The sequence below is a fragment of the Triturus cristatus genome, chromosome 8 (assembly GCF_964204655.1).
Source record: "Triturus cristatus chromosome 8, aTriCri1.1, whole genome shotgun sequence".
Lineage (NCBI taxonomy): Eukaryota > Metazoa > Chordata > Amphibia > Caudata > Salamandridae > Triturus > Triturus cristatus.
The window spans coordinates 1,452,970,470-1,452,996,066 of record NC_140591.1 but is presented as its reverse complement, the minus strand read 5'-3'; the positions used below and the strand labels follow the sequence as shown (position 1 = coordinate 1,452,996,066).

Genomic DNA, 25,597 nt, shown 5'->3' with positions numbered 1-25,597 from the left:
AGAGGCCAAAACGTCACAGACTACTATGAGAGACTTCCTAGGGGAGGTGAGGTATAGCAAAATGTCGTCGGCATAAAGAGAGATGCGGTCCTCATGATCTGGTGACCATCGGATCCCCCTTATGTCCGGGTGCCATCTTATCCATGCCGCCAGCGGTTCAAGGGCAAGAGCAAACAACAACGGCGACAGGGGACAACCCTGCCTGGTGCCCCTCCCCAGTTCGAACGGACAGGACGTCCTACCATTGACCGCGACTTTGGCCAAGGGTCCTTCATATAGTAATCTCACCCAGCCAACAAAGCCAGGCCCAAAGCCGAATTTTGCAAGTGCCGCCCACAGATATGCCCACTCTACCGTGTCAAAGGCCATCGTGGCGTCGAGTGCAGCCACAACGGTCGACTCCTGCAGCGTCCCCGTACGCGCGAGCACGCCGTGGATGCGCCTAAGGTTCAACGCAGTGTTACGATGCGGGATGAAACCGGATTGGTCCGGGTGAATCAGGTCCCCAATCACCCTAATCAAGCGGTTGGCCAGTATTTTAGCAAGGATTTTCGGCTCGGCATTAAGTAGCGAAATCGGCCTATAGGAACTGCATTTATTTCTGGGCTTGCCGTCTTTGTGTATGACCACAATTGTCGCCAGACGTTGGTCAAAGGGAAGGCATCCCATTTCCCGCGCCTCCACAAACATAGCTCGCAGATGCGGAGCAATCTTGTCCGGACGGAGTTTATAGAACTCAATTGGCAGACCGTTCGGGCCCGAGGCCTTGCCCGGGCGCAGTGAACGGATAGCACCCGCGACTTCGTCAGCTGTGATGTCACCATCCAAATCGTCCCTGTCTATATCAGAGAGGCAAGGCAGAGCCAGATCGCGCAGAAGCTCACACGAGTCCTCAACCGGCCTGTCCGATACCGAGGTGTAGACCGTACGGAAATAATCCGCGAAGCACTGAACTATGCCACCCGGCTCAGTAACACTAACGCCACCCTCAGTAACAAGTTCTGGCACAACACGATTAACCCGCTCTTTTTTTATCCAGCCACGCTATTAATTTCCCGGCCTTGTCCCCAACATCGTAAAGTCGCCCCTGCTGCTCCCTACTCAGGGCTTTGGCCGCATCCGTCACCAGGGCCTTATACTCCGACTGCTTAAGGCTCAATTTGTGCAGCGTTGTTGCCAGAACTTCCCCCTCCAAGGCCAACTCTAGAGCCGCTATCTCCGCCTCGAGCTGTACGACCTCCGCATCCCTCCGACGCTTGGCCGCCGTTATCAAGGAAAGGGCCTCTCCCCTCAGAACAGTTTTGAACGCTTCACACAAGGACACCGCAGACGCGACCGAGCCTAGGTTTTCCTGGAAGTAGCGATCGACCGCCTTCAGCACAGCGCTACGAGTCCTAGGGTCACGGAGATACCAGGGGTTAATCGGGGCCACCCTACCCCCCATCTCTCGACCAACATCCATACAGATCCACACCGGCGAATGGTCCGAAATACCCCTAGCCATGTGCCTAGCCTCAGACACAAAGGAGGCGTGTGCAGCCAAAGTAAGTACATAATCAATTCTGGAGAGACTGCCGTGCGCCCCTGAGTGAAAGGTGTATTATCGCTGAGTGGGATGCAGCAGTCTCCAACAGTCAACCAGACCAAGGGTATCCACAAAATCCGTAAGCCATTTCTGCGCCCCCCCGGTGCTCCTAGGTGGGTGTCCATCAAGCAATCCGGAGCCAACCGCATTAAAATCTCCACCCACCACCAACATCCCTTCTGGAAGATCCAGCAGAGTCCTCCCCAGGTCCTCAAACGTGGAGGGCTGCAGCCCAGGAGGGACATACACAGAGACCAGGACCAGCGTCCTGCCCTCCCACCTCCCCGCCACAGCCGCAAATCGCCCCCTTTCATCAACAGTGGTGGAATCAACCTCAAACGGCAGTGAGGCCCTGACAAGTATTCCAGCCCCTCTGGAGCCCGAGGAGAACCCCGAGTGCGCGACAAATTTATAGCCCTTCCTGTTGAGCGCGTAGCACATGTTGCCTATCAAGTGCGTCTCTTGCAGTAGAACTATATCAGGGGAACATCGCTTCAAGAATTGCAGAACGATCCCTCGCTTAATGCGATCCCCTAAGCCATTAACATTCCAACTGAGCACCTTTAAGTCCCTACCCTCCATCCCGAAATGTAAGGAGACCACCACCCCCCCCCCGAAGAACCGCACTTGAGCTACAGAAGCTTGCATCACTACGCCTTGCAAAACAAAAACCAACAACCATCCCAACAATCCCAGTCCACCCCCCACCCTGCACCCCTGCGTAAGCTTGAAAAGCCCCCCCAACTTGCAGTGTGCCTGTCGCCCTATTCTAAGACTAATCTACAAAAAGAAACCCAGAGGAGGAGAAAGCTCCCTTCATACCCCCGCCACCCCCCGGGTTACTACACTCCCGGAGAAACCAAAAACTGCGAGTCACTGTCCGGGGCAAAGTCAAAATAATCTTGCACCAGAGTCCTCATTCCTGATCCACACCACCACCTTCTGCTCCACCAGCATGCTCCCCGCCGGCCCGTCGCTGGGGCAATGTGTCCAGCCATTCTCCAGCCATGTCCGGTGAATCAAAAAAGAAAGTCCGCTCTTCATACACCACGCGCAGTCTGGCCGGGAAGAGAATGGTGTACTTCAATTCCATCCCTCTAAGCCTTCTCTTAACCGCCAGGAAGCTCTGCCTCTGCTTCTGCACCGCCTGAGTAAAGTCGGGGTAAAAGTTCACAGTGGTGTTCTGGAAGGCCGTCGGGCCGGACACTCTTGATGCTTGTAGAATGGCGTCCCGGTCCCTGAAATTAAAGATCCTTGCGACAATCGGTCTCGGAGGGGCCCCCACCTTGGGCCTCCCACCAGGGACTCTGTGGGCCCGTTCAACAGTAAAGAACTTACTGAGGCCTTTGGGCGCCAGATGGTTAACCACCAAGTCCTCCACGAACAGGTCCACAGACTGTTCCTCCGAGTTTTCCGGGACCCCAATAATGCGCACGTTATTGCGCCGTGCCCGGCCTTCAAAGTCCTCCAACCGTCGGGCATAGAGGTCGTTTGCGGACCTCAAATTGCGGACTTCCAGCTGCAGGTCGGAGATATCACCCAGGAGGCCAGAAGTTTTAAGGTCCAGGGATTGAACCCGTTCATTAGTTTTCCCCAGGTCTGCCCGAATCAAGTTAACGTCGATCGAGATGGTGTCCACTTTGTGTGCCAAGGTCTCGAATTGCCGCCCGATAGAGGCCTGCATTCCCTCGATGGCACCCATAACGTCCTGGAGGGTTGGTTCCGTAGCGGGGGGTAGACCGTCCTTCAGGGCTTCCAGTGGCCGACCCGAGCCGCCCGGCGACTCCTTCTGATGGGCATAACGGTCCATGTTGTTGGTTTGGGTGTACCCTCCCCGCCTGGTGCTCTTGGGCTTCTGTTTTTCGGCTTCCGATTTGGTTGACATCGTGATCTGCAGCCGAGAGCAGTACCCTTGCCCATCCAGAGAAGACAGTGCGACAAATGGCCGGCGCGGCGCACTCCCAAGCCAGGGCGCGATGAAATCAGGAAAGTGAAAGTGATGACACCGTCCGTCCGATGGCTCGCCCCACACTCAGCCGCTGGTGTTCAATTAGTGTTCGGGCACCGTGCCAGCGCAAGCCCCGGGCATCCTCCGGGGAGCAGGCCGCAACCTTCCGTGTGGCACAACTTCGGCGTCCGGTGGGCGATTTCAGTCCGGACAGCGAAAATCACCTCAGCAACGGTTCGCCTTCGATATTCCGGGTGTGAAAGACAGGATTCGTCACAGGATATTTGCCGGAGGGAGCGCGGGTCTCAGGAGCTCCGGGCTCACGCGGCCATCTTGGTCACGCGCTAGGCTCCTCCGTTGTTTTTGAGAGTATTAAGGATATTTTGACTATATTTTGTGATTGAGGGGCAGAGAAGTAATAGGGCAGCCGTACATAACATGGCATCTCCACCCTGACCCAAATGTGAAGCAAATATTGCCTAAGCATGAAGCACTGCTTCTTTTGGTACCTCGGGCTGATATTGCAGCACCGCTGCAAAACCGATCCCCAGTAACAAAATGACACCCCACCCTTCAGCCTCCCTGGAAAACACCAGATATCCGCTACAGCCAATCTGGCCCTGGTGACAATCAAGCCAACGAGTGGAAAGCAATGGGCGGCTCCAAGCCCTTGATTGTAAACAGTACCCCTCCCAAGTGCGGACGCATGCCATCCTTAACCCACACCACCTTCCTTCCCCCACCTGCAACTGTGCTTTCTGTCAAAGCAGATAAGCAGCTCTGTGTGTGAGTAAGTGTGAGTAGCCTTTATGATGCAGCAACAGTGGGTAATCAGCTTTGTTATCAACTGTTGTTACGTCATAACAGTGAGTTACCATATTTTGATTTGGTGTAAACATTATAGGCTTCCTATGGAAGCTATGCCTAACAGTGAGATAACTCTTAAAAGGAGCACATTGTTGGGAACTTGTAGAAGTCATACATGAAAGGTATGTACTTGTAGGACAGATTGTTTATGATGATAAACTAGCTAAACAAGTATTGCCAACGCCCACACGTCTGTCTTTAAGGTGTTATCACAGGCATGCGTAAAGGTGTGCATACTGTTTGTGCTGTGCGTGTAACCTGAAACACTGCCAGCTTGGGGAATGAAAAACAAGGCATGGACTTATGAGGTCCACAGAGAGCAAGACTACATACATAAACATGCTAATCATCTATGTATTTGTACATTCCTATGTTTTCAGACATTGCTAAAAAACACTAAATCTATTTGTTTTGAAAATCCATGTTTATGAGAGGGGTTATGTCCTTCTGTATGATTCTTGCTTTTTTCTTTATACTGTATGTGAGATTTGACGCAGGTGACATCTGTTCTGCGTTTGTGTAGCACAAAAACAAATGTCCTGATTACATATTGTTAATCTTCACTACTTTTAATCCTACTCATTCTCATTGCAATTATTAGTCTGTGATGTGAATACCACTTTTCATGTATACATTTCTTTATTGGTTTATCAAAAAAGGGGAGACAAATCAAGACAAAGCAAGAGACAATCCTAAAGCATGACTCTTATTAAAACAAAATCGAGAAAACCCCTGGAACTCTCCCTCAACCCTTCTCTCCCCCCACCCCCCTTCTCCCCTGGCAACCACCCCACCCACCCGAACACAAGATATGCATGTAAACACCAAAGCTACCTCTGAGGTGCTGCAAGTTGAGGCTCTGTGAGTCGCAGTAGCCGCAGGTATTTGGGGCATGAGATTTCACAGAATTCTGTTGTAAGCAGAGATAACAATGGGCGCCAAAGATCTGGGAACTAGGCCTCCTGATTTGATGGGGAGAGAGAGATGTGTTCCATTCCCAGGGTATACCAAAGGCGATGCAGCCATCTCACCGGAGTGGGCAGACGCCCGACTCCCAATGTTCAATGATATTCTGAAGGGCTGCACCCAGTGCCAAACCTATCTGTTGTCCCCTATGGGACTTAATGGGGAATGTGAGAGCCTTAGGCAAACCTAAGATAATGTAAGCTGGATGCGGGGCAGTTGTGTTTCGAGGGGAACGTCAATATCTTCCAGACCTTGCACCCAGAAGGTAGTTATCTTGGGACAATCTCACAACAGGTTTGTCAGAGTGCCATGGGAACCATGTCGCGCCAACACAGGAGGCTACGAGCGGAATTCTCCCTATGGAGTCTGGGGGGAGTGAGATACCAATAGGTGGCGATTTTAGTGGCTATCTCTATGCTTGCCACATTGTGGGCTGTATGGTATGTGTTGTGGTATATAACCTCCCTTTCCTGCTATGTAAGGGAACGGCCCAGTTCGGACTTCCATCTCCTCTGACCCGGGGATTTAATAACAGACAAAGAGGAGCGAAGGAGGCTGTATATTTCGGATAGTAGGAGTGAGTCTGAGGTTTTGGATAGTAGCCACCTCTCAAAGGGGTTGAGATTGTGCTGCACCTGAGGCCGTACTGTGGAGTGCATCACCCAGTGTCTGATCTGATGATACCGGTAGTGGTCTGAATCAGGAATTCCCTGTTGTTGATGGAGGTCCTCGAATGACAAGGGGCCGGCTTCATCGAAGAAGTGTCCAATAGATCCACGGCCTTCCTGTCTCCACTGAGCGAAGGCCCCGGTACAAAGGCCTGGAGTAAAGTCCGGATTGCCCGCTATGGGCATCAGCGGTGAAGGGAATGAGGTAAGGCCTCTTCTCCTAGCAACTTTGTCCCATGCCGCAAGAGGGGCCTGCGTTATAGGTGACCGGTATAGGCTTTTGGGGCATTACGATTAGGGAACAAAAAGGAATCTACCATAGGGAGTGTCCCGCTACCGCCCGGTCCATGAAAAGCCATTGCTTTCCATATTCGGGCACGCCCATCCTACAAACGTCCTCAGCTGTACCGCCCAGTAATACTCTCAGAGATTTGCCACGCCCAGACCGCCCTCTCTTAGGTGGCCTGTAAAAAAGGTCCCTGTGCAAGTGAGGCCTCGTGTCTGCCCATACAAAAGGTCAATCTCTCGTTGTATAGAGCGTAGAGACTGGTGGAGAGGAGGCTTGAAAGAGGAATAGTATTTTCAGTAGTATGGCCACCTTTACCACGGCCATCCGGTCTAGCCAGGAGTGGGAATACAGTCTCCAGCGGCGCTGGTCCGCTTGTATCTGCTGAAGCAGGGCAGCATAGTTAAGGGACACTGTGTTATGTCTGTTTGCTGCGAGCTGCAACCCAAGGTAGGGGACTGCAGCCTAGGCCCATTGAATAGGGTAGGAGCGTTGTAGTTCGGAGAGTGTGGGGGTCCTGAGTGAAAAATTGAGGGCTTGGTATTTATGGATGTTGACTTTGAATCCCGCAGCCTGTGCGAACAGGTCAAGTTCAGCCATAAAGGCCGGGAAACCAGGAGATCTTCCAATGTTGCCACAACATCATCGGCATGTAGACTGATCATATGTTTGTCTCCCCCCCCCCCCCCAAAATGAAGCCCAGATATAAAAGGGTTATTGCGTGTCCTTTGAGTCATCAGCTCCCTATACAGAGTAAAAAGGAGGGGAGAGACCGGCAGCACTGCTTGCCGAGGGCCTAGTGTAACTGCTCAGTACCCAGTGAATAAACCAAGTGGGAAATCCAAAGTGCCGAAGGGCCTCTCTCGGGTAAGACCCATGGACCTTATCGAATGCCTTTTCTGCGTCAATAGATAACAGCATGTGTTCTGTATCAAAGCGCTGTGCCTTATCAAAAATATGGAGTAGCCTCTTCATATTGTCGCCACATTGGCGATTGTGAACAAATCCTGCCTGGTCTGGGTCTATCAATCTGGGAAGGAGAATGGTCAATCGCAAGGCCAAGATCCCAGTGAACTGCTTTAGGTCAACGTTTAAGAAGGAAATTGACCTATACGAGGTGCAATGGCGAGCTTGGGTATAACGACAATCGAAGCTCCCAGCATAGTCGGCAGGAGTATGGAGGAGACCCAACAGCATTAGACTCTGGTGAGTATGGAAGCCAGAATCGGGGAGAATGTCTTGTTAAAAAAAAAAGCGCGATAAACGCTTCTGGGTTAGGGGATTTAAGCAGTTTTTGCCGGGAGATGGTAAACGCCACGTCCTCCATTCTGATCGGGAAACCCAGAGTCGCGGCCTAGTCGTGCGTTAGTCTGGTGGTCACGGCTTCCCAGAGGTAGCAGGCAGGGGCATCTGGCGAGAGAGTTTGTGCCTCATAGAGGTCTGCATAGTATTGACTGAATGTTTTGGCAATGTGCAGGTCTTCAATCTGCTGTGCATTGTGCCCTGTCCATGTCTAAGCTGGACATTTGAGTGCGCTCAGCCTTGAGCTGTCGCCAGATCCTGGGAGCTCCAGTCCATTGATGGATACGCTCCAGCTCTTGGACCTGTCATGTGAGTTGGTCCCACTTGTCCCTGCGTATCTTATTATCCGCTGAGGCAGTTACGATAGACTCCTTCCTGTTCACTGCCTTCCAGGTATCCCAGAGAGTGGTGATGGAGGTCTCGTGGGGGGGTTATCATTCGTGTCAAGGAAGTCCTTTAGTACTGTGGTGATCCGCAGCTTGCCGGCTGACCCAGGGATGCCCTGGGGCCGAAGCCGCCTCAAGCACCTGAGGCCCCACGCTGAGGGAGACACGCTCCACAGGCCTGGTCAGCCACTCTCTCTCCTCACCAAGGGGCCCCTCGAAACATAGCGCTCCTGTCATAGGGCAGGGGGAGCATCGCCAGGCAATCAGCACTCCCATGTGTTCTTGGGGACCAGCGGGGCATTCACAAGACCAGCAAGCGAGCGCGGACCAACACAGCCCCGCCTGCTCTGGTGCAGAGGCCTCGCCCAGTCCATGGATCAGAGGCCCTGTGGAGGCCTCCCTGATCCGAGCTCGATCCGCTGTCTCTGCCAAGCATCCGCTGCACCGGGCAACTTCTGGGTGTCAAGTTTGGTAAGTTAAGGCTGGTGCAGCAGTGTGGTGGCGCTCTGGTCTGGCATCTCAAAGCGTGGGCAGATGAGCAGGCATGTCTTACTTGTTCTCCATCTTCTCCACGCCAACCCTGAATACCACTTTTTCAGACTGAAAACAAATGAATGCTGAATATACCACAATCCCCGTCTAAACTCAGATGGGCGAAATAACAGGGAAGGAAGGACTGACTAAGAGTAATGTAGATTGCAGTAATCTACAGAAGGTAATTGGACCAATACCTCTACATCCTCCATTCCAGTCATTTCCCTCTGAAGAGTACTACCGTTTGCCTGCCTTTGACAGAAGTAGTATAAGAAACACATATATGCAAAGCTGTGAATTTTAATGCACCATGTTGATTTCAAAACTTGACAAATAATAAAAACATTTCAAGCATCATGTTATTTACATTGCTGTTGCAAAAGCTACATCTGGTTGCACGTGTATAATTCAAGATGCCTGCTCCAAAGTTCTCTTCTATATTGGAAATGTACTGCAAACCACAATCCAAAATGTATGTTTTGTTGCCGAAGTGCTAGCGATATGAATTTCTTGCGTGGAAACTTCTTGAGACTGTGGCTGAAACCTCTTGAGTTGAACTTCCTTAAATGCCATCTGGCATATGCCATTCCATGCGACAAATGCCAAAGCATTGGCTCTTTCATCTATCTAGTGATTATCAAGTCAAGTAAAACTTTATTTGAATGCTTTTTTAAACAATCATAAAAGCACATTAAAAAACATATTTTTCGTTACACAAAATTGCACATGATAAATATGCTAAAACAAAAAACACTATGTTGGACTTGGTCCATTTTTGGCTTGAGAAAGAGCTTGCCTCCTGCTGAAGTCTCAGGGACAACAGACTTCACCAACCAGCTCCCCAAGAGTCTGTTGGAAGTGCCTGCTGCTGTGCTGGGCTTTCTGAGGGACTGCGTGTCGCAAGGCGCTGAAAGCGCGATGCACGAAGAAGCGTGTCGCCGGACTGCCGCTATCGCTTCACAACACGAAAGCACCTCGCATCACCGGAGAAGAGGATCGACGTCGCATCAGACGCCGCCGCATCATCGGAGAAGCGTGTCGCAGGGCCTGTCATGGCCCAGAAGAATCGTTGAGTAGCCGCATGGCCGTCGGGCGTGCACGCATCGTGTCGCATCAAGAAGAAGACGCCATCTTTGTCGCATTGTACCGGATCTTCGTCGCATCACGGCGTTGCGGGCCGCATTGCCACGGAAGCGCAGTAAGAAAGCGACGCATCACCTCAGAGAAGAAGCGACTCATCCCCTATGCATCAGTAGGGACCCGACACATCACTGTTCTTGCGTGTAAGGAACCGACGCATCACCTTCCCTGCAACACTTTCGTTGTATAGCGTTACACATCCAAAGGTACATTGAACTCAAAGTGTCGCATTTTAACATCTAAAGAGAACTGAGCTAACTCTACCATTTTAAGTACAGTATTGTGGATTTTTGTCGTTTATGGTCTTGTGGTAAAACTATATAAAGAATACTTATTTTTATACTACAACTTGTGTGGTGTCCATTTGTAGTGTTGTCACTGGGTTACTGTATGTGTTCACAAATGCTTTACACACTGCCTCTGAGATAAGCCTGTTTTCTCTTGCCAAGCTACCAAGGGGGTGAGCAGGGGTTATTTTTGGAGTGTACCCCCTTACCCTGACTAGTCGCAAGGGCCCCTATTTGGTCAAAGGTACCTACCTCTGCCAACTAGAGACCCCCAAATCTAACATACTCCTTAAGATTTAATATAAAATACATGGTAAATATGATGAAATGCTATTAAAAAATAACAATACACCTGGACGGTTTCAATCCTCAATTTGCAATGCATTTCCTGTGATATAATGCGGTCTTCAAAAACATAGCTACCCTCCAGGCTATATGTTCATTCTCCATAAGCTGAAGTTTAGTTAATGCCAAGTGGCATTGCCTCAGCCCCTGGTTTTTTAAAAGTGGAACTATCCACACTTTCCTTAACTCCCTATAAAATTTACAAAATAAAACTTAGTGGATTGGGCCGAATAGTTGGCACAGGGGCATAATTGTAGATCACGAGCCCAGTCATCCATTCTAGGAAAGGTTACGAGTCTATGAACAGTCCCCCTGCTTAAACCTGGTAAATAGTAACCTATCATATCCACCAGTGACAAATGCTAAGTATGGTGGCATACTAAAAGTTGTTATGGTCACCTGGTGCTGCTGGACACTGGGTTTTAAAATCTCCCTAAACATTCTTAACGTATCTAATAACTGGAGACCCTCCTTTTGAGTTGCTTTCTTGTAATCAACTGGATGGAACTCGGATCCGTAAAATATTCTAAATGTCCTAAGTCACTCATAAAATCTCGAACAAACCTAATCCATGGGATTTTTAAGGCCCCTTCCAGGTTAAGGGTATCCAATAGGATATCCCTATTTATCTTGGTCTGTTCCTTTGACCAAATTCTGTGCCAGAGAAGAATAGGGTCCAATTTTATGAGATCAGAGATATATTGGAGACCCAACTCTGCGTGACAAACCTATGAGGAGGTGCTGGCTGGTACGGACAAAATATATCTTAAAGTGTTTTCCACTACTTGTAACGGGTTTGTGTCAACAAAACTCCACACCCCTGCCCCGTACATTGCAGTAGGAATACATTTGGCTTTATATATTTGAATGAGTTCTCCAGGCGGATTCTCACCCAGTTTTTCGAAATAGTAGTAAGGGCAGTTGTTGTCCTTAGAAACGCCAGCTTACAGATACAGCTTGAACCCATGAGTCATTCTGGTTGAATAAGATAACAATATATGAAAAGCTCTTTGTGGGGGCGATCTTCTGCCCCTACACAAACATATCCCTTGCCCTCTGGCTCCCACGGCCGCATCTCATTATAAAGGTCTTAGAGGTATTAATACTAAGACCAAGATTCTTCATAAAATTTGAAAAACTATCCAACACCCTCTGTAGACCAATTTGCGTACGTGACATCAACACTGCATCGTCCGCATTAAAGGAGAGCAGGTATGGGATGTCTACCTATTTGGGGAAAGTCACAACCATCCCTAAGCAATGCCTGACCCAACCCATTAATATAAAGATTACAAAAGAAGGGGGCCAAGACACAGCCTTGCCTGACCCTCCTCCTAATAGGGAAAGGAGCAGTGCACTCACCACCCAGGCCTAAACGCACTCATGCCTTTGCACCACTGTAAAGGCATTAAGAAAGTATATCATGTGAGGGTCAACCCCTATAGTCTCAAGAACCTGCCATAGTTTATTATGCCTCACAGAATCGAAGGCCGCAGTAAGGTCCACAAAGGCTAAAAACATTCTGCCCTTCACCGTAGTATACTTCCCTATAAAAATGGCTAGGTTAAGGCTCGGTTGTCCCTAGCCCCTCACGAAAACCATATTGTATATCGGATAGGACCTGACTAGCCTTAGCCCAGTCATGTAGGCGTTCCAGGATTATACGGCCAACTACTTTTTACTTTAGAATCCAGTAAAGAAATAGGCCTGTAACATCCTGGATCCTGGCGGTCCTCTTTTTTGAAAATGGGAACTATGATAGATTCCACCCACATCATTGTAAACAAGGCCTGACAGCTTGCATTAATTACCTGAGTGATAATTGGCTCCCAAAGATTAGTATTTGCCTTGAACAGATCAACTGGGACCTCATCTGGACCCGGGGCCTTGCCACCTAGACTGGCTGGGAGTGCTCTGTTCACCTCCTCCAAGGTGAACTCTATGTCCAAATTGTTGTTGGTTTCCTCATGGGTATTGGTAGTTTGCATACTAAGGTCTCCCTGCCCATTGTAAACCATAGAAAAATGTTCAATCCAATGTTCCTCGGAAATAGCAATTTCTATTGAGGGGCCACTTCCAGGGGCTTTAATTGCTCTCCAAAAGGCGGCGCTATCTTTCATTTGTGAGGCTTTGTGGAGAGATTCCCAGGCTTCTTTTCTCAGGGCACTCTTTCTTTCATTTAGGGCCATCTTATAATCCCTTCTCGCATGCCTAATATTATCTGGAATTCTTGGTAATTTGTGTAGCTCATACCTTAAATTTGAATATGCTCGGGTATACTTTGAATCAAACCCTGGGGCTTATACTTTTTTCTGTTTTGAACATACAATGCTTCCCTAACCGCACCTGATATTTCTTGGAAGGAGGATAAAATACTGTTCGAGGTGGCTGACTCATGCAGAGAGATGTCAAAAGCCAATTTACATTTAGTTATCAACTGTTTTGTGACCGCTATAGGATCCACCATTGACCAACATAGTGAATATCCATTCATTTTATCAATTTTGACATCCGTCAGTGCCTGTTCAACTTTATCATCCCTTCCAGGTTTACATGTTGGCAAGAAAACCGATATGTACAAAGGGAAATGGTCACTCAGTGGGTTGTCATTAACAATGAAAGAATGCAACCTAGATGCATGACTATTTGACAATAATATATAGTCTATTGTTGAACTTAAGACCTCTGCCATTAAAAGTACGGGGCATAGAAACCGGTACAGCACATAGTTCATTTTCAAATCCCCGATCTGACCCGAGAATCAATTCATTGAACAGCTCCCCCGTCTTGGAGTGACAAAAATGTGTTTTGTTTATGCCTTCTTCAGCATTGAGACCACAAATAATACCATCCTCATAGGAACACAAAGCACAGTTGAAATCACCAACCAAAATTAACATAATATCTTTAGCACTGTCATTACACAAAGATTTCAAATCATTGTTCATTTTTTTTACTACGTTATCAAGCTTATCTAATGGGAAATTATTGTAAAAATTGGCCAATACAGTGAGAGATACTTAGATGCAATTTAATCAATTGATAGTAACTTTCCCCTAAGTGTGATTCGATCGTTTTTATTACTAACTAATTAGATATGTAAGTACAGAGCTACCCCTTGGCTCTGCCACTTTGCCCCCCCCCCCCCCGCATGTGTATTAAATGTTTTAAACCCATTTATATGGGTTGGTTCCTTGAGCCATGTTTCTTGGAAACCTAATATATCAAAGTTTAATATATAATCGCGCCATATTGGGTTATTCACCTTGGAGCGTAATCCAGCTATGTTCCATGAAATGATGCTACAATGAGAACTCTGTGTTACACGAGAGTCTAGCGGTTACAGGGTTAAGGGACATGAGGTCACTATTACAAGTAGGTATTTCGTCTATGCATATACGCTCCTATGATGCTAGAGAGGGAGCCGGGGTCTGCAGAGTGGTGCATATACCATCGAGTTCCACCTCATTAGGAACCAGAAATGGCATACAGTTCCCTTGCGCTATATCTTCTTGAACAACGTTATTATCCTGTCTTGATGTCCTATCACCATAAAGCCCATAAGAGGCGCCAGCCTTATCCCAAAAATGTGCTTTCCAAACTGTTATTTTTTATTTTATTTGTATATTCATTTACAAGCTATTTGAATGTTGTGTGCTAGAAAAAACTGACACCCTTTAGCTTTTCATTTCACACTGTCTTGTCAGATAGTTCACGTTACAAAATTCTCTAATTTTGCAGTTAGAGAGAGAAAAGTAAACCCCAATCGCCAGGATGAAAAAAGCAGCAGTTTGTAAGAAGATCTAAACTGACATTTGATTTCTCTTTGAATGCTCAGCAAACAAGACAAGACAAAACAAGTTTTGAGGGCATCTTTATTGCTCAATAACGTTTTGAATGAAAAGCACACACGTTTGCCAGCGCCCTCACCGGAAACGATCAGTAGGCCCTAAAATGGCCCACCCTGATAAAATGTGCCACGCCATAGCGAGTGGGCGAGTAGGTTTGTAGATAGTCAGATAGAGATAAATTGATAGATTGCATCTTCAACAGTGTGTCATTTTCATGAGTGCTTCTTGATTGCACACTTAATGGTTCTGTGCAATACGTGCGCCCAAGCTGTAATACATTGTTTAAGTAAGTTGCCTAATGGGGTATTTTTAAGCATGACAAGTTCCACTCACCCTCTTCAAATTTATACGACATACTATAGCAAAACTCTGCCTACATCAAGACAAACCCATTGACTTGTTGACATTCCCAGTATCATACACATGCATACAGTTTCACTGTGCTGCAGTTCATAATCAATTTGATATTTATACAGTAGTGTGTATACATAGGCATATTTATAATGAGTGATAGTCAAATCAAATAGGCTCCTTGAAAAAAAGTGAAAGACTAATCTGACTACTAGAATTCAAACTGCGACCCACAGATGACTTATGGATCTTAACATCTAAATAACTCGCTGATCTATCCGTCCAGTCATACATATCTACCTCTCTTTCTGTCTGGTCAAAGCTTAGGATAAGTGAAAATCAGCGTTGTTGATTTTCATGTGCGAAGCCCTGCACAGTTCTTAGTAAACTTGGGCGCACATGTCAATGGCTTGGTGCCATGCACTTGAAGTAAATAGAACAAAGCTGCCCTCTTGGATTGTTAGTTTCATGGGCATTGCTTTGATTGGTTCTTGCATTTTTTGGTAATTGTATCTTTATGTTTGCAAACAAATGCCATCCTCTAACAGTGACCCATGATACAATTGACCTCCACTCCTCACCATACAAAATTGGGAGGTTGAAACTGTATGCTCACTTGTCACCTAAGGAGTGTAATAGATCTAAATTTGTCAACAATGCAACCTTTTGCAGCTTCACATAGGAAGTAGGAAGTTGTGGTGGGAGTCTGCTAAACTAGGCATTTGGGATCAAGATTTGAGGAGAGAGGAGCCAGCCTTATCTCCGTTAAAAAATGAATAAAGTGTATTCTAGCAAGTTTGAGTCATCGGCTGGGATCCTCTGTGCCAACGACCACAGCTTAATTTCAGCTTGGAAGTTGGAGTGTCTGACTCAGATGTTGTCTTGGCAGCAGGTATTGCTGGCTCCTAAGCAACTGTAGAATAAGAATGTGTGTATAAATATGTGCACGTCTCTGGGTTTCATGCTTTCTGCGGCTCTTGGATGGTTGGCCAGTAGTATGTCCAATTATAGCACCTAGTCCTGTCACGTGACAGGTGAGGCAGAACAAGCCAGAGGTGCAGCGGGGGCAGTATTTCATTTGGTGAGCCCCCCGAGCGCTCCACAGAAGGTGTACCCCCCCCCCCCCGTGCTGAAAATACAGCTAAAGAGAGAAACCGTCTGTTCAGAGCCTTAGAGAAAATACAGGATTGAGGAAGACGCCAATCTGCAGGTTTCTTGTTTATATTTTGATCTACTTGAAAACAATGTCATCTTTGCAAATCTGGGTTCTGGCCAGCACCCCCGTTTGGAATTAAAATCTTTGTTTTGACTCTCTTGCTTTTTATCCTGCCAGCCCTTCATTCCTTTCATTTTTGAATCCCGCCCATGGAACTCAGCTTCTCTGGCATCCATATTTTCGCTTGTGTTTTATATGCAACCACTTCTCCAGCACAAGAAAAGGACATTAGGACATTTTAGGTTTTTCTGTTCATTTATGGCAATTGTGCACTCTTTTTCCTTAGATTATACTGGACTTTCGTGAAGACTTAGTCTAATGTAGCAGAATTGCGCTTGAGGTGAACCTTTTTGGATTGAAATACTCTTGTTGACTAGTGAAGGAATATTACAATATATTCCATTACAATTTCATTTGTAAGGAGGGTGATTGAATTTTATAACAGGATCCCATTTTGAATGATTAATAATTTTCTGAATTGGGGTTTCATTTCCTAATGGGAACCCGTAAAAAATGGCATGCTTTTTGTTTCAGGCTTCAGTTCATCAGAACAGCTGTGTAAGCATGTCTTCTCCAAACATTTCAAACATTTCCTGGGGTAGCATGATGGTGCAAGGCTGCCCACAAGCGTACAAAGACTGCAAAGTGTGGCCAGGAGGGAGTCGGACTTGGGACTGGAGAGAAACTGGAACCAATGTAAGACATTTCTAATTACTTTTCTCAAATGGGAGCAGAGGAGTTGGATCAAGTTTTCCCATCTCTTTATGTTCTTCTTGTGTTATGTCAATGGAGTGTGGTGGCGGGTTGTAATGTGGCATGCCTTTTTCCCAGCAGATTTATTTTGTCTTAGCTTATAGTACGAGCATGGAAAGGTTCATGGAGATTAAATATGACAGAAGACAGAGATGAATAAATAACATGAAGTTTAAAAAAAAAAAGTAATCTGAACCCTGGCAATGAGTATCACTAGAGACCTGTAGTGTGATCGCAAACAAGAATCTCAAACCTCAGATGATTCTTTTACCTGTAGAGCTTCGGAGTTGAGGAGTCCAGTGGACAGTGCCTGCTTACAGAACCCTGCAACACAGAACCTGCAAACGTCCTACCAGTGTCTTTTGGTCAATCATTTATTGTTCAAGCAGTTTGAGATAAGTACGCAGTCAGGCGGTTGCACTATCCTGTTACCCATAAATACCATCTAAATGCAAAATCTTTAAGTTACAACTGTATCATAATGCTCTGTGCCTGTCCACTGAATGTCTGCTATCAGTTATTACATTGAGGCCTAGTCTGGATTTCCAAACTATCCAAGCTCTTGACTGATTTTAGATTAAAGATATCTCGGACTGCTTCTGGACATTTAACCGCTTCTTCCATGTAGTCTGGAGCAGACATGCAAAGGACATGCCTTCTAGGGAGCCTATTGTTTTAACACAGAAGGTCTTCAGGGCAGTTATTAAGAAACCATTCTATTTCTTGGCAATCTCTGGTGGCAATTGCACAAAGGACGGAATTTCTACTTTTAAGAAATAAATAATATCCCAGGCTATATAGCCTGTATGACTAGATGGAGAGGACACACCTAAGGGAATCTGAAAAACTGTTCATTTAGACAACATAAACTCCTCTCACGGCAAACTCAATAAGGCAGACACTGGCTTGAACACATTTTCCCATACAGTGCTTCACTCTAGGGGGCTTATTTACAAGAAAGTGCCACAGCGCTGCACCGCAACACTTTGGTTGCGCCACGCTACAGCACTTTCAAAACACCGGGATACGTCATATTTACAACAATATGACGCATCCCTGTGCTGCCATTAGCCACACAGGCACCCTTGTGCCATGGTACAAGGGTGCCTGAGTTACGTTGAGATTATTTCTGTGCAGGAAGGGGTACCTTCCTGCACAAAACAATAACAAAAAAAGAAGTGATTTCCTCTTCCAATGTGTGCTGCTGTTGCAGGGATTCTGCTTATGCGCAGAACTATGCACATGAACCCAGGCCCTCAGTGAATTGCGGTGTACCAAAAACTCACCTCAGAACCCAGAACCCCTATCCGGCCAGCATCAGTGTTCCATTCGTTATCCGAGATTTAGCTCGGCGGTCCCAATGTATAAACAACCCAGAACAAGCGACTTAGTATATTTCTCAGGAATGGTGGGAATCAGAAATACCTTTTCGTAATTATTCTCGTACCAGTCCACAACAGAATAAACAGAGACACAGGAAAAGTTTAAAGAGTTTATTTTATAAACCTCGTGTCCTAATATGCAGCAGTTTGGCTAACATTAGCAGACAAACGATTAAAATCAAAACCATCAGCATAGTTACAATACCATAGAAAATGAAAGGAGCAATCATAATAAAATGACAGTGGCTCTAGGCCACCTTCCTTTCTCTAACACACTAATAGTATTATTAGACTAATAAAAGGTCTCTAGGCTTGAAGGGGGAACCCCATACCGTATAGATCAGCTCAGAGAATTCACATCACAGGATCAGCTATTCTCTGCTCCTAGGAACGCTCTTCTTCCGAATGTGTGAAAAACATGTAACACTGCAATATTAAAAGCATTCGATTTTCAGGTATTTGCAGCTGCGTGCGTGTTATGGCTAAACTAGTGGGCCGATCAACCTGAACTCAACAGCATGCACCGTCTAGCGATCCAGACTGTTTCTGTTACACTGTGTACAGACCAAGGTCGCTATTCACTGTTTAAGATGTTAACAACAGACAGTTCTCATGTGAAGCAAAGTTGAGTAAGCATTTCTCAATTCTAATAACATGTGACTACAGTGTCGGGTGCAAAAGCAGCAAAAGCGGCAAGATGGCTTTCTAACATCTGACGCGGTTATGCTAACGTAGCGTTGTACATAGGTAGATAACGATCATCACTACACCCCCCCCATGATCGGACCACTAACCACTAGGGGCGCACTAGCAAGAACGCAGAGTTCAAGTTCGATAGAGCGGAACCAAGGGCATGAACTATAAGTCCATATAAGGGAAGTGAAAAAGTTCGAAGAGAAGAAAAAAAAAAATCCATGGAAAAAGTTCGAAGAGAGAAAAAAAACATGTATTCAACTAAAAATCGATGACGGACTGAGTACCGAAAGGAAATGCAAAAGTCAATCCATCAAAGTGTATGCACAATACATTGCTACTGCTTCCAAGAGGAAATCATTGGAACATTCCGCAAAAGTATCTGCCATCCAGTTCAGGACGGGGAAAGAACAGACATGTTCTTCAACCACCGGAGCCTCCAGCACTTGGCGAGGACAACCGGGGTGCACCTCAAGGTAACTGTTCGTCAAGAAGTCAATCGCCGCCGCTCCGATGTCCCAATTACCAACAACTCCATGCGCTGCAGCACAGACCATAATCCCGACACCAGAACAGTCCAATTCGTGGGCCACTAAGGGGCTCATAAGCCGAACATAATCCGGATCAGGAGACACCGGGTTTGACAGACACAAATCCAGAGCCCATTGGAACGGACAATCTAGGCAATGAAAGACCGGCTGCACACAAGTAAAGGAGGCAAACCGAAAGGACAATCCATAGGCTGCGCTCAGAGTCGCCAGCGGTAAGGCGCCATAGAATTCAATCATCTGGTTACGAAAATGGTGCAGCCGGGACATGTTGTCGTCCCACGCAAGTTGTGCATCCATAGCGCAAGGCACAGATCAACAATAGTATTCCAGCCACGAGGGCAAGAAGTAAAGGCAGACCTCCGAAGACACTGGAAAAAATAGAATCAAAACGAAAATAGTTTGAAAAGAGGTCACGAGGCCGGAGCCCACGATTTAAAAAAAAATGAGCTATGCCACTTGTGGATGAGGCATTAAAGATAGTATTAATCAAGGTCCCAAAATGGAGTGGGAGATCAGTATTCAAAAGCGCTTGCACCTCAGTGCGCGTGTTAGCTACGTGAAGGACAAATGTTTCCCGGGACGAAGTTAAAGCAACTTCTTTCTGAGACAATAGAGCTCTTATTCTGCTCATCTTGTTGAACTCTGCTTTCAAGGTTGGAATTGAAGGCCATATGGATACATCCAGCCGGCCATGCGGGGGTGGGAAAAGAACATTATTACAGCAAACTACCCTCTGTGATACAGTCACGATGTAGGGAATTCCTACCAGCATCCCACAGCAAGCTTCATTATTTAACAGCAAATAACTACCTTTAGCAAGCAGCGTGAAAGATGTAGTAACAGGCACCGGAATCCCTTTCAGGACGCAAGCTAAATTAGGGGCATGGACATTACATGCACCATGCAATTGAATGTGCCTACACACAACAGAGTGGTCCGGTGCGGAAGTGCACTCTTCACCTTTCAAGTAAACCTCCTTGCCGTCCCTCACACATCTGTATGTGAAAGGGAGCGACCATACTTCATGCAGGAAGGCAGTACCCAGCTGTTCGTACCTGCCTAAAGCATAATGTTTCATGCACGAACTAAACTTGAACAAGGGGAACGGTAAAGTGATCAACCCATGTACTAGCTACACGGCAGAATTTAATTCAGCAACAGAGAAAGGCAAAGGTTCTAATTTTTCTATGTGTAGCAATGAATATGTAGCATCTTTCATGGACATGAATTGCTGTTTCGCAGTTAAATTAAAGGGAAGGAATAAAGATGAAGTGTTCATGTAATCCCAAGGGACTTTCCCTGCCTTCAACGTTTGCAATGTCCATGCAAACTGCATAATAGACCGCAATTGGTTCTGACCATGATACCTTACAGATAAATCATCCTGCACAATGTCTACCACAGATGAAACAATATTATCTAAAGTATAGATTCTGGAAGACAGGGTGTTAATGCTATTATCTATAACAGCCAATACTTTTTCCATATTGGCTTGATCTATTGCACGCAATCTGGAAGCAGCCTCAATTTGGGACAACTTCCAAATTTCGTTATAAACAGCATACACCCATCGCTTGGGTCTGCCAACAGCAGGACCCTTAACAAAATCATTCAAATCTATTTTGTCATTTAATCGCGCTAAATGGAGTTTAACAGACGCTAGAGTGGAATGTTGCAGCCAAGACTGGCATAACTTTCCTACTGAATAGGTAGTTACCGTATGAGAAGATTCAAAACGGGGGTCCACACGAACCTGTGTATACCCCTGCTTTAAATCCAGAAACCTATGTTGACAGGAGTCCGAACTCGTTTGCCACACCAACCACCCCTTCGGATTCAATGTAGAAATATTGAAGGACGTGTTGGAAACCTGTGTCTGCAACATAGCAAGTGATAGATCTGTATGATTACCCCAATTGGGATAAGCACCCAGATCTGGCATTAAGGGAGAATTTAACTTTTTAGACGTAGCCAATCCAAAACAGGTTGTCTGAAAAATCGAGGAATTTAAAAATAACATATGATTCGGGATGAGGCAGGCACGATGCAAAGCCTTTGTTCCCTGTACTTGCCATCGTTTGGAGCCCCAAACCGATTGAAGATCGACTGTAGCTTTCCACAGATCATACCCGCCAACTGCCAACTCTTCCATAAAAGACTTGGAATACAACAATTTGGTGTGTGTCAGTCTAACTTTAGAAGCAGCCTCAGGCGCAACCTTAAAATAAAAGGAGGCCGGATGGGCCACACTAAAGTCAGAAAAATAAGTGAATTTTTCCACTAACTTCGCAGAACTGCCCATCACAGTGATCCCATTGTGTAAAATTTACAAAATTTCGAAACGTATTTGCTTTGTGCAGGAAATGTGTGCCATAGCGTTGATAACAAAATTGTTCATCATAATTAGCAGTGTCCAAATACAAATCCTCAGCATCAAATGCAGCATAATATTTCAAATCAGAAAACAGTGCTTCTATGGCTTGAACATCCCAATCATCCGAGTGAATGTTCTGCTTCACGACATCACCCATAGAAACACGAAATACATTTGGCACATTAATCACTTCGGTGGGACCATGAATTTGAAATTTAACGGCATCCCAAGCGATCCCATCACAAACAGGCCAGGCAGTAATGTTCACAAAAGTCTGGTCCCTCTTCATTATGTGTGATGAGGAATGGGGGGCCAAAGTTCCATCAATTCATCGAATTGTAGACCTTTCATTCAGGTAGTGTCCATTGATAAGTCTAAAAAACACTACCACAAAGCCAATGGACATAAACAAAAAAACACATATGAGCACCAGCCAAATGTAAGTCCAAGGGGGTATTAAAAAATTTCTTTTGAACCAAGCCACAAATATCGAAACTTTGGAAGGGGCAATGGAAGTCATTGAATGAGAATCAAAAGAGGCTTGTGAGTGGGCAACTGTGGTGGATTGTAAAGCAGGCAAGGTAACATCCGCAGGATAAGCATACTCAATTTCACCAAGCACGCCACTAGGTGATTGTGGCAACAAGGGACCAGTTACGGCATGCATCTCGATGGCAACATCAGGCACTATGTCCGAAGCTCGGGCCACAACAGAATTTCTCAGCATCGAAGGGCAGGAAACCGCCGGAGTCATACTAAGAAGAATCGGCCACTCGTAGTTTGACATTGTCAATCGAAATGTACCTGTTATCCTTTCGACCAGGAAGAGGAGGTAAAAGGACAGTTCTTGTACCCTGCACTCCAAGCACTGGAACCGGTGCACGATAAGAGGGGCCGAACTCCTTCTTGTTCTCCACCTTCTCACGGACCAGATCACCAACTCGGGGTAGCCAGCCGACTACCGTAATCTGAACATCAGCTTCAGATGAGGAGGGTACGTGTTCCTTCGCTAGACTGTTTCTGGCTTCTTGCAGAGTCTGCAATACAGCACAGTGTTCATCTACGTCAAAGGGTGCGGCTGACGCCGCCATGTCTAGACCATCAAGGTCTGGAACAAACATTTGAACACCAAAGAGCATCATGTATGGGGTCCGCCCACCCAGAGACCTTCTAGGGAGATTATTAAGTGCACGTTGCACGTCATATAAGTGGGCAAGCCAGTTCCTGCCAGTACCCAAAACTCGGGCTGTCAAAGATTGCTTTAAGTCACGGTTCATTCGCTCCACGACACTATTGCCCTCAGGCCGGTATGGAGACGAAAACTTGACTTGGACCCCCAAATTTCTCATGGCCTCTTTGTACGCCTTAGAGGCGAACGCCGGGCCCTGATCAGAATGAAAGGTACCACACGCAAAACTTCCAACAAAGACACGCAAATCCTTTATGACAGTGCGAGAATTAGCACTCCTTTGGGGCCATACCCACAGAAAACGTGTGCACGAATCCACTGCAACCAAGATGTATTTGAAAGCAGTATCAGAGGTAAAAGGACCGCAGTGATCTAAATAAACACAACCCAATGGTTTACTAGATATGTACAACTGAGTTTGTGGTGGGCGCGCCGCAGAAGAAGGTTTAATCTGCTGGCAAATGTCACAATTAAGAACATAAGCTCGGGCTTGTTTGTACAAACCGCACCACCAGTAACGTTGTTGTAGCAAAGATACAGTAGCCGCAACGCCGGCATGCGCGGACGCAATGCCCTCGTGGGCTGCTAATATCAAAGAAGGTCTGCAGTCCGCGTTGGGAATCAATCTGACACCAACGTCATTAATCCTCACTAATGGGACTTTATCAGGACTTAAGTGATAATGGTAACGAGCAGGGAAGCCTTTCGGCGGCTTCGTGCCCTGCTCTGTAGCAGCAATAGCTGCCAAGATGTCATCATCAATCTTACTTTTGGATCTTGTAACTGCTGCTACTAAGTATGTTGCCACTGCTGTTTTTGCTGCCTCGTCAGCTAAGCTGTGCCGACAGCATGGACACCAACGCGTTGGTGACCAAGAGTGTGAATTACATTCACGAGAGGCAGACGGTCTTTAAGGTCTGCCACTCGAACCCAAAGCAATTTATGCTTAATAGTGCTGCCCTTGGAATCACGATAGTCATGCTGAGACCAAAAATGCAGATTGTCGTTGTAAGACTGAACACAGTAAAAGGAGTCACTTACTATAAGAGTAGGGACTCTGGGATCAGCAAACTCCAGTGCAAGCACCAGAGCACGAAGCTCCGCCAGCTGAGCGGTACAATCACCCAATGACTGCGTGTGCACGACATCAGACAGGAATTCACCATTTACGAAAGTACCGACTACAATTGCGCAAGCCGCTGAATAGGCGTGCTTTGATCCAGTTGCGGGTTGCGCAGACCCGTCAGTGTATATGACACAATGGTAATCCTCGAGCGGGCGCAAGGGCAGAGGAGCCGGATGAACGAATTCATACTGCAAAAACTCCTGAGTCTGAAGTGCCGCGTCAAAGATAAAAGTGACGTCCGGCGATGTCAAGGAAGTGGCCCATTGTATCCACCTTGGATGCAAAGCCTTAGAATTCGGTACACTCGCTTTCGTCACTGCCTCCAGGGCAGGATAGGGTGTCACCACCAACATGCGTTTCCCTTGCGACAGCGCTCGGTCTTTCAGAATCGCCATCTGCACTGCTGTCAGAACCTTCTCGACAGCGGAAAACCGCAGTTCAGCTGAAGTGTACAAATGAGATTTGTAAGCAAATGTCGCTGTGTCGCCCTCATTGAACGTTAAGTATGTGAAACCAACTGCGCCGGGCACTATTCTTATGACCAGGTTAGTGTGGTTATCACGTGTCAGTAAGTACTTAGAAGCAAGTAGATCAGCTTGCAATACCTGCAATATAGCTGAATGCTCAGACAGCCAACAGGATTTTGAAAAAGTAGGTTGTACGAAGGCGTAAAGCGGCTTGATACGCTGGGCATAATCTGGGATGTAAGTTCGACCGAAATTCAGAAAACCCAGCAGGGATTGTAATTTCTTCAGTGAAGTAGGAGCACGGAGGCATGCGCACTTCTCTAGGAAGTGCGGAGCCAATCCTCGACCTTCATGGTTGAGTTCGTACCCCAAGAACAACACTGAATACTCTGCAATGTGTGACTTCACAAAATTGAATTTGTACCCGAAGTCTGCAAACAAAACAATAATGCGGTCAACGCGTCGGAGATGCGGGTCTAACTCATCATCCGTGAGATAAATGTCATCCACGTACGAGTACGCATCTGGGTCTATACCCTCTAAGAGGGAGACCACGCGAGCGGCAAAGACTTCCGGGCTGTTCTTATAGCCCATTGGTAATCTTTTGAATTGTTTTTGTTTGCCACCAGAGGTGAAAGCCGTCCACTCACTACTAAGAGAGGACAGGTTGTGGCTATAAAAGCCGTTGGAAATGTCAAGTGTGGTTTTAAACCTTTTTCTCACGAGACTATCGATGAGAGCCGAACTGTGGGTATTCTGTACTGCACAGGTCCGGCAATGTGAGTTAAGGTGCCGGTAATCCAAAACTAGGCGGTACGACCCGTCAGGCTTCGTCACAGTAAATAAGGGATTATTCATAGGTGACACACATGTTTCGATTACTCCCTGATATTCCAATTGTTCAAGGATCGAAGCCACGTGAGATCTAGCTTCACGACGCATGGGGTATTGGGGTTGTGGATGGGGCGTAGTCCGCAATGGAATCTCATGGCCAGGGGACAATTTATCCCAACCCACCTGAGTCCGATACAACGCAGGCGCTTGCACCTGAGCCCATTCCCCGGCATACTTATCAGCTAGGACCTTAGGCACTGTGTGCGCAAAGGACGGGAGGATTACCTCCTCCCCTCTAGGAGCAGCTAAAACGAAAGCCGGGGGCCAATCTGCCTCCGCCAACTGAATATCATAGGTAGTGGTCAGATTATCCCCCAAAAAACCTTGAATTGTGCGTTGTATGTCACCTTCAATGTGTAAGAGTATATTATATAGTCTGTCAGGAGGAGACACACGAGTATCAGCAGTTTCAATATTCACAAATATATCAGTTGCT

At 46.6% G+C, this 25,597-nt stretch overlaps 1 protein-coding gene across 4 annotated transcripts in view; it reads left to right on the top strand.

Annotated features, from left to right (window-relative positions):
* The window catches only part of AAMDC (adipogenesis associated Mth938 domain containing), a 176,696-nt gene that overhangs the window by 36,674 nt on the left and 114,425 nt on the right, over nt 1–25,597 (top strand). For all 4 annotated transcript variants that reach the window (XM_085623250.1, XM_085623253.1, XM_085623251.1 and 1 more), the window contains exon 2: nt 16,267–16,428. In XM_085623250.1, coding sequence (XP_085479376.1) covers nt 16,297–16,428 — 132 coding nt within the window. In that variant the 5' untranslated portion in view covers nt 16,267–16,296. The remainder of the gene's footprint in view (nt 1–16,266; nt 16,429–25,597) is intronic.